This window comes from Rattus rattus, chromosome 7 (genome assembly GCF_011064425.1).
Source record: "Rattus rattus isolate New Zealand chromosome 7, Rrattus_CSIRO_v1, whole genome shotgun sequence".
Classification (NCBI taxonomy): domain Eukaryota; kingdom Metazoa; phylum Chordata; class Mammalia; order Rodentia; family Muridae; genus Rattus; species Rattus rattus.
In genome coordinates, this window is record NC_046160.1 from 101,706,632 (window position 1) to 101,718,830 (window position 12,199).

General features: G+C 48.4%; 1 protein-coding gene across 3 annotated transcripts in view; it reads right to left on the reverse strand.

Annotated features, from left to right (window-relative positions):
• The window catches only part of Adck1 (aarF domain containing kinase 1), a 99,613-nt gene that overhangs the window by 1,848 nt on the left and 85,566 nt on the right, over positions 1-12,199 (reverse strand). For 2 of the 3 annotated variants that reach the window (XM_032908221.1, XM_032908222.1), the window contains exons 8-10: positions 5,107-5,256; positions 3,767-3,964; positions 1,398-1,629 (exon numbers count right to left, since the gene is read on the reverse strand). In XM_032908221.1, coding sequence (XP_032764112.1) covers positions 1,432-1,629; positions 3,767-3,964; positions 5,107-5,256 — 546 coding nt within the window. In that variant the 3' untranslated portion in view covers positions 1,398-1,431. Of the gene's footprint in view, positions 1-1,397; positions 1,630-3,766; positions 3,965-5,106; positions 5,257-12,199 lie in introns of those variants that run through there. The other variant, XM_032908224.1, reaches the window with a different exon arrangement.

Sequence of the window (12,199 nt, forward strand, 5' to 3'; positions counted from 1 at the left end):
CATCCCTGATCCCCTTACATAGTAGAACATTCTGTGGTTTCTCTTTCTACTGTAAAACGTTCCTGAGGATATGAATCCTCTGAGGTCAGATGACTGGAGAGGCTGAGTATGTCAACCCAGCTCAGTCTCTCTGTATCCAAAACAAGGATTGGTACAAACTGGGATTTATGACAATGAGTTCTTGCTAAATTTGGGGCCAGGAGCTAATCAAGTCACAGAAGTCTCTCTCTCTCTCTCTCTCTCTCTCTCTCTCTCTCTCTCTCTCTCTCTCTCTCTCACCCACCCACACACACACACACACACACACACACACACACACACACATACACAGCTACTGTAAAAGAAATGACAAGCCCCCTATTGGGAATCTACAGACACCTACTAGACTCCCCAGGTATCTGGACCTCAGGAGATTCACAGAATCTAGAATTCTCATTTCTCTGTAAACCCAGATTACCAGATTCCAAGACATCAGAGAGCACTCAATGTGTCCTTCTTCCCTCACATCCTCAGAGTCACACATCCTTTCAGAAAAATGTGGCACCCCATCCCCAACCCCTGTGGCCTGATAATCATGGACAACCTAGGTGGTTCTAGCTGTGGAGTACTGGTCAACCATATGGCGCAAAGCTTCCCTCTTCCTCTCAAACCTGTAGGAAGGGTCTTCCAGTCTGCAACATAGGCCAGAACTCTCCTCAGGGCCCCTGCCATGCTCCTGCCAATCAGCTTATCTGTCCAAATCTGCTATTTTCCCAGAATGGGCCATTCCTTCCCCAGGATGGACAGGCTGGGATGTGACTACAAGCTAGGCCTCCTCTCTGGGGTGAGAGCATTCTGCCAGAACACAGCCTTTCTGGTGTATTCACTGAACTTAACTGGAGGCCTAGAGCGTGCTCTTCCGCACTCTTGCTGAAGAAGTATCGTTCTCTTTATCATTTTTGTCTCAAGAGTGCTATGGCATCTAGAAAGATCTGTGACCCTGAGATAGCCTAGTAGCCACACCTTAGCAAGTCACAGCCACATCTCCAGGTTAAGAAGCAATGGTCTCACTGCCTGGGCTGGTCCTAGGAGCCAAGTCACAAGACTAGTGAGAAACAGGGTCCTATTGGGGCTTCCTGACCACAAATCCAGGGGACACCTGGATAAGTTAAGGTACTCAGAAATCAACCCCAAACTTTCTTAACGGAAAGCTGGACTGGGAAGATGAGATCCCAGATGCTATCATTTGGCAAAACACAAACATTGTAGGCCACCCAAAGACACCGTCTCAAGGCACCTGCTGTCACTGCAGCTCATTTTGTCCCTAGGATTCCCTGAAGAGAGATCTAGAGCTTGAGAAGCCAAGACAGGGTCCTAAAGACTGAATGGTGGGGAAAGCAGAGCCCATGGGATAGTCCCTGGAACTGAGAGGTGGCCACGGTGGGAGCATACTCACTCAGCCAGTGCCCGGATACAACACCGAGACATGTTGAGGAAGGAACTGGCGCTGGACCGCGTGCCCAGGGTGGTCTCGATGCTGCGGAGTAGGTCGTTAGTTTTCAGGATGAGCAGCATCTGGCGAGGCACATGGTTAAGGAGCTGGCTGATCTCAGGCAGGTAGCAGGCTGCATTATTGCGAATCTCTGAGTCCTAATAGCAGCAAGGGGACATGAGAATGGTTGATATAGCACATGAATGAAGACCAGGGTGCCAGCCGTATGGGTAGCCTGTGACCAAGAGGACATAAGCAATCTCCAGCTAGGGGCTTCTAGCACAGCTGCTTTGGTACCCTGTAGAGACCCCAGTCCCCCAAAGAAAAGCATTGGGCCCTGTGTCCTGACCACCCAGATGGGAGGTCCCAGCCTGGCTCCCAGGCAAGCCCTGGAAACAGCACCAGTGTACAATGAAACAGATCAAAAGTCTCTCCAAGGCTTCTTTATTGGGCACCAATTTAAAACCAGGCCTAGAAGAAGCACTACCAGCTAACCAAGTCCAGCCAATATAATCCGTGGACAGAACACCCAGGTCCCACCCTAGTCTTATACTACATCGGATCTACTATCTCCCGTGCTCTACCTATGCCTGAGTCCTGATGGCGAGTATGTGTCTAATAGCCAGCCCCCTTCTCCTATGTTAAAGGCACCCCAATTCTGTTTATCTGGCCCTTTGGGTCATGCTCTGTAGGAACCAAAAGCCACTTGCTACCCCCAGGTTATATGGTGGCTTTGAGCACTTATTCCCTTCCTCGGTGACTGGCTCACTGCACCTCAGTCAACAGAGACCCCTTAAACCAACAGGTCTTAGACCCTTCTGCTCATTAGCTTGCTAAGGGCTTCACTTCCTCCCGGTAGTTGAGTCCACATCTCTTTCCACAGCACATAAAGCCCTGTGTGGGGTTTTATAAGCCCCATCACCCTCTAGATGACACCAAATTCTTTGCCCCAGGGCTTGTGGGCTTAGTGGGCCAACAGTGCATCCATCAATCACTCCTGATGGGTGGCGTCTTCCCTGTCCTTCATATCTCAGCTCAAATGTCAACCAGTACCCCAGGTCTCTGAGCCAGGCAGGCTCCCAACCCCTTCCTCACATCATCTTATTTGTTCTCCCCTCAGATCCCGCCTCCCAGAGATACCTGTAGCCTGCAATTATCCCACCTGCCTGTTGGCTCAGTTGTTTACTGTCTGTCTCTCTCAACCAAAGTGTAAATTACACAAAAGGCCTGTCTCGTCTGTTAGTCACAGGATCCTTTAAACATGCTCAGGGGCCAGCTAAAGCAAATGTTTATTGAATGAATGAACTCCAGGAACTGTGAGTAGGCACTTTGCATGCGTTGATGGGAAGACAGAAAGCATAGCTCCTACCATCCTGAGACACCTCCCCCTACCCTTCGAGGATGATGCATTTAAGGCTGTAGAGCCTGGAACTTCAAGTGCTTATCACTGCCACTAGGCCTGCAGGAGAAATGTGTCCATTTGAAGGAAAACAGAGCCAATAAATGGTGGGAGAGAGATTCTTTAAAATACTGTTTAAGACTCTGGATCCAGCCTTAGCTAGAGGTGCCTGTGGCAAAGCAGCTTGTAGGGAATGATCCTGAGGCCCTTAGGTGATGTTAACACCAAAGGTCACAGAAGCAGAAAGACAGGATCCTGGAAGCAATGACATCATGAGCAGAACCTCATCTCTACCTAAAGTGAGCAGAGGCCTCAATGGGGCCTGAGTTTGCCCAGCACTGAGAAACAAGCAAATGAACTCCCATGATTCTTGGCAGACAAAGAGAAGTAGATAGGAATATGGGGAGCAGAAGCACCCTAAAGTCTGTGTCCAGTCTAGACAGTCTAAGTTCATGAAAAAGGTGGGAAAAGTAAAGAGGCTTCTTCACTTGGACAGGGCTGTTTGCATACGGAGAGAAAGTGAAGGCTCTCCCTGACATGAAGCCAGAGAGGACCCAGGCACAACGAACAGTGCCCAGTGGGCGTAGGACATGCAGGGGCTACAGGAGTGTGATGGCTCCTTGGAGGTGCTGGAGGAAGCCTGGCATGTTACTAGGGTCTGGGATTTTTAAGCCACAAGCCTTTTCTCTACTCTAGGATGGTAAGGTCCCAGGTGATAAAATAGGCTATCCTTCCCCTGCCTTTCTCACCCCTGTGCCATAGTGCCAGCTCTCCTCCCTTCTCCTCACCCTATATGGCTCCCATACAGCCCTCCTACAGAGACACATGGCCCAAATCATGAACCTCAGACACTGGGTTGGAAGAAGCCTCCAGGCATCTGGGAGAGGGTCACCTACCTCAGTAGCAGAGACTGGAGCTTGCCCAATGCCCTGTTTGACTGACGCCCAAGACCGGGCAGTCAGCATACAGGCAAACAGTGGGTAGAGGTCTGCAGCCCCCAGGCGCTGGCTGTAATATTTCACCCTGTCCAAGTCGGTCCAGATCAGAGACTGCCACAGATTGCAGTAGTCCAGGCGGAACTCCTCCGTGAGCACCTGTAGCCAGGGCAACACAATCAGCAACTGGGTCTCTCTTGGCCCAGGGCCTGATCCCCAGACTAGTACTGACAGCTACACGGTGAGACAAGGGGGGTCATAGCTCCCGAACACTCAGCCATTCCTAGGGACCCAAGTTCAAAGTTAAGAGAGCTTTAATAGCATAAATCTGAAATTTCTGGGACCAGAAGTGCTCTAGATATCAGTCTCTCCTCAGATTTGCATATACATAATATCTTGGGGCTGGATCACACATCTAAGCATGAAATCCATTTGTTTCATACATGCTTTATACACGTGGCCCAAAGGTAGTTTTATACAATGTATTTAGCAATTTTGTGCATGAAACAAAGTTATATGGCAGAGAATTTTCTGTGGTACCATAATGCTCAGAAGCTTCAAGCACTGGGAGTGTAGAGGTTTTGGATTAGGGTTACTTAGCCTACACTAGCAAGTCCTGGTCCTAACTGGCAGAGACTGCTAATTCCCTTCCAAAACCTATACTGACACCTTTTTAGGTGTAGGCTATTTCCCTGGGCTCCCACAAACACAGAGGCAGTCCTCTACCTCAACACTGACTGATGAGGTGGAGCAAAAACCCCATCTCCTACAAAGCTCTCCCACGGGTCTCCGAGCCTCCCCTCTGCTATCACTGCCTGTGAGTCCAAGAAAAGAGAATCCTCTAGACTCCGTCTACCATACCCAAGTGTGACGGTTTGTATATGCTCGGCCCGGGGAGTGGCACTTTTAGTAGTTGTGGCCTTGTTGGAGTAGGTGTGTCACCGTGGGTGTGGGCTTAAGACCTTCATCCTAGCTACCTGGAATTCAGTCTTCTGCTAGCAGCCTTCAGATGAAGATGTAGAACTCTCAGTTCCTCCTGCACCATGCCTATCTGGATGCTGCCATGTTCCTGCCTTGATGATAATGGACTGAACCTCTGAACCTGTAAGCCAGCCCCAATTAAATGTTGTCCTTATAAGAGTTGCCTTGGTCATAATGTCTGTGCACAGCAGCAATAACCTAAGACAACAAGCCAAGGTAGGTGAGGCGCTCACCTCCTACCTCAGCTACCTGCCTTAAGCTTCAGGGTTTCTGGAGAACAACAGTGAGCTCCAGCCCCAGGAAGGAGAATTTTCTCCTACCTGGTAGAGCCCATGATCCAAGAGGACAATCTCAGCCTTGCCCGTGTCAGGACGCTTCCGCACCAGCACATTGCCTGGGTGGGGGTCACAGTGTACGAAGCCATTGACAAAGATCATCTCACTGTACATCTTGCCCAGGTGGCAGGAGATCTGAAAGAGAAGCAAGCCGGTAGGAGTTCTTCCCTGCCCATACGTGCTCCAGGAGCTTCTCAGACCCCTAATCTAGTCACTCTCAAGAGACGATAGGAGCCATTGGGCCTGGACATAGGAAAGGATGGAGTCCTCACATCTAAGAGAGAAGTTCCAATCCAACCACACATTAGAACCACTTGGAGCTCAGACATGCTGGGACAGCCTTAGCCACCAGTGTTTTCTGAGTTCCCAGGGTGATCTCCTGCATGCAAGGGAAAAGGTTGGCTGCTTCTCCATTTCCTGATGGCTGTCAGTCAGTCTTCACCTCCCACACTGCCCTGCCCACATCTGTCTCCTCTCTGTTCTTTTATCAGCCCCTCTTCACTCTTTCCCAAAGGTGAGAGAGTGGGTGGTGGGAACAATCCCACCCACTCCTTTGAAGAACAGGGCTGGGTTAGGAACAGGCGATACACACACTGTCTCTCCTCGGCAGCTGCCCTGCTACCAGGCCAGTCCTAGACAGACCCAGAGTCCAGGACCTGCTCCCCTCTCCCCATCCCCCAGAACCCAATGCTAATCTGATTTATGATGTCTGTGTAGAAGAAAGACAGTGGAGAGGCCATTTAAATCATCCTGTCAGTCCCGCGAGCCCTGCCAAGGCAGCCTTCTTATCTCTACTCCCTTTTTTATTAAAGCTAAAAGCCTCTTCCTTGCTTGGGAGCAGCTGCTGAATAGAAGTGGACCTGGGCCCCCAGATGATCTGTTGATGGACATTCGGGGGATAAAGATGCTCAGCCAGAAGGTGGATGCCCCAGGACACCAACTGTCCTTGGCTTTCCTTCTAGCCTCAGTTGAACCTTGTGGTCATTAACAAGTGAACAATAGTGAAGAGGAAGGAGCCGGGGCTCACAGCAAGGGGGATTATAGATCAAGAGTCTTCCTCAACTCAGAAGTCTTATGGCATGAGGTCTTGCCTCTCTCCCTGTTCTTACCTTACCTCTCACACACACACACACACACACACACACACACACACACACACACATACACATATACACAGACTCACACACAGACTCACACACAGACACACTCTCACACATATAGACATACACACACACACACAAACACACACACACATACACACATATACACACATACACAGACTCACACACAGACTCACACACAGACACACTCTCACACATATAGACATACACACACACATACACACATAGACACACAACATACATACAGAGACTCACACACACAGACTCACACACAGACACATTCTCACACATATAGACATACACACACATACACACACACACAGACACACACGCACAACATACACACAGACTCACACACAGGCACACATTCTCACACATACAGACATACACACATACACACACAAAAATATATACACACAGACACATACAGATTCACACACAGACACACACTTTCACACATATAGAAATATACACACACAGACACACACTCTCACACATACAGACATACACATACACAGACACACACACACACTCTCACACACACATACACAGACACACACACATACACACACACACATATACACACACAGACACACACACAGACACACACTCACCCACTCATACATACAGACACACACACACACACACACACACACACACACACACACACACACCTGGCCATGTCACTCCTCCAATGATCCCCGTGCCTTCCTACCTCAGGCTTTTTGGTGCAAACCATTCCTGCTGCCACAAGCCTTCCGACCATCCCCATTCCCAGGTCCACCCCCCAAGCCCCCTTCTGTTTTATTTAGGGCAGGAAGAGTGCTCCCACCACACACTCCTAGAGGATACTGGGTATTTTCTTTTACAGCTCTAGCAATTACTCGTGTGATTATTTGACAAATGACCATCTGGTTCACTATCGTAAACTCCTAGGACAGCAGGGACTGGCTCTGTTTTATTAAACGGCTTTATTGAGGTGTAATTGATGTGCTATAGACTGGCTCTATTATGTATGCACTTGCCTGTAACAGCACCACACAGGTAAAATAAGGCTCTGCACTCAACGTGAGTAAGTTCTCCCTGATCTCTGAAGATGCTGTGTTTATCCTGTCAGTCTCTCCAAAGCCCTGAGCATTTAGAATCAGTACCAAGTTAAAAGATTAAAAATGGTCAGGTGTGGTGGCATAGACATAATTTCAGCACTTAGGAGCCTGAGATGGGAGGGTTGAAGTCCAGAGCTAGCCTGGGCTAGGAAAGACTTGATTAAAGAATAATCCTGCATTTGAACAATAGCTGCCATCCTTACTATGCTTAGAATGTAAGCACAATTATCACACACACACACACACACACACACACACACACACACACACACACTCTGCAAACGAGAGACTGAGAACACTGAGGTTAAAGCTGCTCGTGGCATAGCCCTGTTACTTCAAAGCAGGTATGAGCCCCAGCTGCCTAACTATGCCCTTCTATACTGGGGCACCTCTCTCTAGAGACCTCGGAGCAGCTGCTTAAACTTCTGGATTCAGTGAGCAATAACTCTCATGGGTGGCTGCAGAAGTGAAGGATCATGTCACAGGGCCTGAGATCCAGGGACCTCCTGTAGATAGCCCTGTGGGAGTCACCACCAGTGCCTGCAGTGATGACGATGCTGAAGGCGCTGCCCCACAACACAGCTCTCTGACTCCTGACATTTGCCTCATACTTGGGACTCAGTCATTCTCATTAGGAATAGGACTTTGCCCTAGGTCAAATTTCAGACTCATTCTGAGATGGCAGGGGTTACAGGGCCACTGTTTTCTGTTTCCTAGGAGATGGGCCTCAGCCAAAATGGGTCCTGAAAAGCCAGCCAGTTCCCCACCTCTGTGCCACCAAGAATCCTTTTTGTTAGGCTTCTTGGAGCTCCAGAGCTTCAGAAGGCCGTATCTGACAAACCGATTCCATTTATTAAGTAATCATTCATTTTTATTTGTCAAGGACGAATATAAAGTCCAATCAGGGCTCCTGATCAGCCCAAGATAAGCAGCACAGCCAGACTGAGCTGACGGAATTCCAGTCAAAATGTGGAGAAGTGACATTTCATTTAGTCTGGGCAAACCTGTCACAGGGAGATGTATGATCTCCCTTAAGCTTTCTGAAATATTGTTAATCGCTCTGGGCCCCTTATTTCTACAATGAAAGATGGCCTCCAGGGGCATGGTGAATCGGGGTGAGGGGCTCATATCCCTTAGGAATGGTCCTCCATCGGCAGGTGGGAGTACTGCCAACTACTACCTCATATATGAGTGGAGCCACTAGAGAGAGCATGTGCGAGCTCGTGCACACGCACACACACACACACACACACACACACACACACACACACACCATTTCAACACCCGCCAGCCAGCTGCCACTTGGAGGCCTTCCTACTTGGAAGCTTCTGTTTAGTTCAACCAGATGTCACCAGGCCTGACAGGTACAGAAGGCAGAGCAGGGAGCAGGAGCTGGCTGATGCCAACAGCTCAGCACTGAAGCCATCTTGGCGCTGCCACTTTGGGCATGGGTGACCTGAGAGACAAGCCACTCTAGTCCTCCATCTCCATTAGCACTTAAGTGGGACTAAAGTCATCTGTCCGACCTCCTCACAGGGCAACCTCAAGATTCAAAGTCAAATACCATTACCCAGGAGAGAGCCATTACTCAATGTTAGACACACAAATGTCACTGTTTTGGCTTTTCATTGCTTTAGAATGGAGGAAAAATGCATACTTGTTACTACTAAGTGTAACAGTCAGCATTATGAACACAGTTCACAAACATACAGAGACTGAAGTGCCCAAGGCTTTTAGCTCAACAGTTGGGAAGCAGGCAAGATGGGAGGGCTGCTTCTAAAACAACTGTGAGGGAGCCAGGACTTACTCGGAGCATTTAAACAGAAAGAAAGGAATATTCCTGGATGAAATGTGAACTGCTTATTGTCCTAAGAGGCCTTAAAAAGAAAAAAACAGTATCAATTTTAGGACAGCAGTTCTCAACCTGTGGGTCACGACCCCTTCAGGAGTTGAAAGGAATGACCTTTTCATAGGGGTCACTTATGACCATTAGAAAACACAGATATTTACATCACAATTCATAACAGTAGCAGAATTACAGTTATGAAGTAGCAATGAAAATAATTTGTGGTTGGGGGTCACCACAACAAGTATTAACTGGTATTAAACGGTCGCAGCGTTTGGAAGGGTGAGAAGCACTGCTTTGGGGTTATCTTTTCTTCTGAGCAGTAACTATTTGTATCTCAACTGGAAAGAGCTACAGGTTGATACATGCCTTCCGTCTGAGCTCATAGTTCTTGATAACAAACGCAAAGAAAAGTCCATTACCCTAGATATTGGAAAGTCCTTGGGGAAGGGGAGATGGAACTGGCAGTTCTGGTTGAACTACACTCAAGAGTGATTTTGACAGAGTATACCAGTCTTAGGCCCTATTTTCTTAGTTTTGTGTGAATTCTCTATGCATCTTGCAAAACCAGGCTAATGGGCAGTTGCGTGTTTTGTTAAGTAGCCCATGATGGGCCAAGCCCTGCCCCAGACACCTCGCCATTCTCTGCAAGAAACAGCTGAAGGAGTGATATAAAGACAGGAAGAAGCCACTGATCACTTGCTCAGCAGTCAGTGACACTGATTCATCAGGTGACCTGACTCCAGAGACTAGGTGCTAAATGACCAGGCCACCTGCCTTTCCACTCCAGAAAGCTCTTCCGAAAGTTGACTTCTGAGGGACCTTGGCATCCAGTAACGCATCTGCCCAAAGAAAAGGATGTTGGTAGAAAATTCTGGCTGGGTGACTCCCCCAATCCACACCTCTAAGCAAAAGGTACAGGACAGCGCTCTTTATTAAGAAGTCACAGAGAAGTATGAATTGTTCCTTGTGAAAAGAATATGCCACTCAATAAGAGATTTCATTAATTACAAAGGCCTTTATTCTCTAACAGTGGGGGAGAGGGGAAAACCAGGACTCCATAAAAAGGCTGAGTAAAGAATTAATTGAGTAAATAATATTTAAATCAAGGAGTTATTTTGGGACTTTTCTCAAGGCCTGAATTGGCTGAAAGTACTTTAATTGGTCTATAATTGTGTGAATTAATTCATTCCTACCCCAAAGGAAAAGTCTATGTATGTTCCTGGGTGGGGTGTCTCCGAAGCAAGGACAATGTCTGTGAGAGGAAAGCAAGGCTGCTGTTGTAGCATCTGTCCCCAGAGCCTGCCAGATTCTCCACACAGGCCAGCCTGCTGCCTGGGACATAGCACCACCATGCTCTTCCTGTCCCCAGCTGCCCAGGGCTGCAGGCAGTGTATCGATGGCACACGGTGATCTTGGATGAGTGAGCTGGGAGCTGATATCTCTGACCACCCAGCTGTGAACTCCTCAGCCTCCCACAATGGCAGTGGGGACAGGAAGGGAGGTGCCAATGGGTCACAGAAGACTGAGAGGTGGCTCTGATGGTGGCACTTGGAAAGCCTCCTGTTTCAACATAAGCCTTAAACACCCCACCACACGGTGATCCTTTCCATATTTGGTCCCTAGCTCGGGCATTATTTGAAAGTGGGACCTGGCTGGTAAAAGGAGGTCATTTCAGGTGATAAGGCAATAGCCGCCCATCGCTGGTTCTGGCCGAGATCACTGCTTTCTGATCTCTGGCTACATGAAGACCCTCTGTTTCATGTCCCAATCCACAGATAGAACCACTCCAATCAACATGTCTTCCTTGCTGTGGTGGATGTAACCTTTGGAAGCCATGAGCTGAAAACTCCTCCTCAAGTTACTTCTCTAACTACAGTTAAGTATTTTATCACAAAAAGAAAATCAATGAGGCTTCTTTAATCAGACCTTACCAGGCTTCACATCAGAGTCAGACACAACATTGTGAGGCAAGAAAGCCTGTGGATCTCTACCGGACATGCTCTACAAGGCACCTCAAGTCCAGAGGAGGCAAAAGGGAGTCCCAGGAGTCACCAACCATCAGAACACACGTGAGGAAGGAACTCCTGTTGGCACCTGGCGTCTCCTCTCTAGGATGAGAACTCATCCCACACAGATTCCATACACTTCCACCTTGCTTGGGACACCATAAAAGGCCAGGGAAAGGATTCATTGCTCCCCATTTCCCCTGCCCTTTGACAAACACTGTCTTGGTGGCACCAGGGACATCCGAGAGATGGAGTTTCAGTGCCAATATGTATTGAGCACACTCATCAGGCTCAGCGCTGTGCCAAGTGTGCAATGCTTCAGTTGTCAAGATCTCTAGGTCACCCATGGTCAACTGTAGACAGGGAATCCAGGGTTCCTAAAGACGAGCAACTCCACAGTAGAAAGGCTGACCAATGACAGAGCTTGCACTGGACTCCAGAAAACTCCTCTGGCCCAACCAGTCAATAACCTCTGCTGTGAGAAAACAAACAAATCCCTAGGAACTACCTGGGAGTTCACGAACACCCATGAGCATCCAAGAGTGATGGGGGTGAGAGAGAAGAGACCGTTTTCCTTCTAGTGATTGCAGGAATTGGGTCTTCAGTATCATCAGATTCCAGCCGGGGGGAAGGGCCAGGAGGTTGGAATGATGTTGAACACAAGTGGGAAGGTCCTATTCTGTCCACATGGAGCAGTGACAGAAGCAAAGGTAATCTGGGGAAAGGAAGAGGCTTGAGCTTTTCTGAATCAATTTGCATGCCAATCAGGTACATCCAAATCTGTGCACTCACAGGCCAGAGACAGAGGACAGGAAGAGAACAAAGATTCTCAAGGATTCTACCGAGGAAGATGCCTCCGTGAGTAACGCCCTCATGAATGATGAATTATGAAAATGTTCTCACATGGCCATATTGCTTATAAAGCTCACATAATCACATCTGTCCCATAGCAGAAAGGACTTGGCCTCCTATTTCAAGAACTTGACTTCAGGCCCC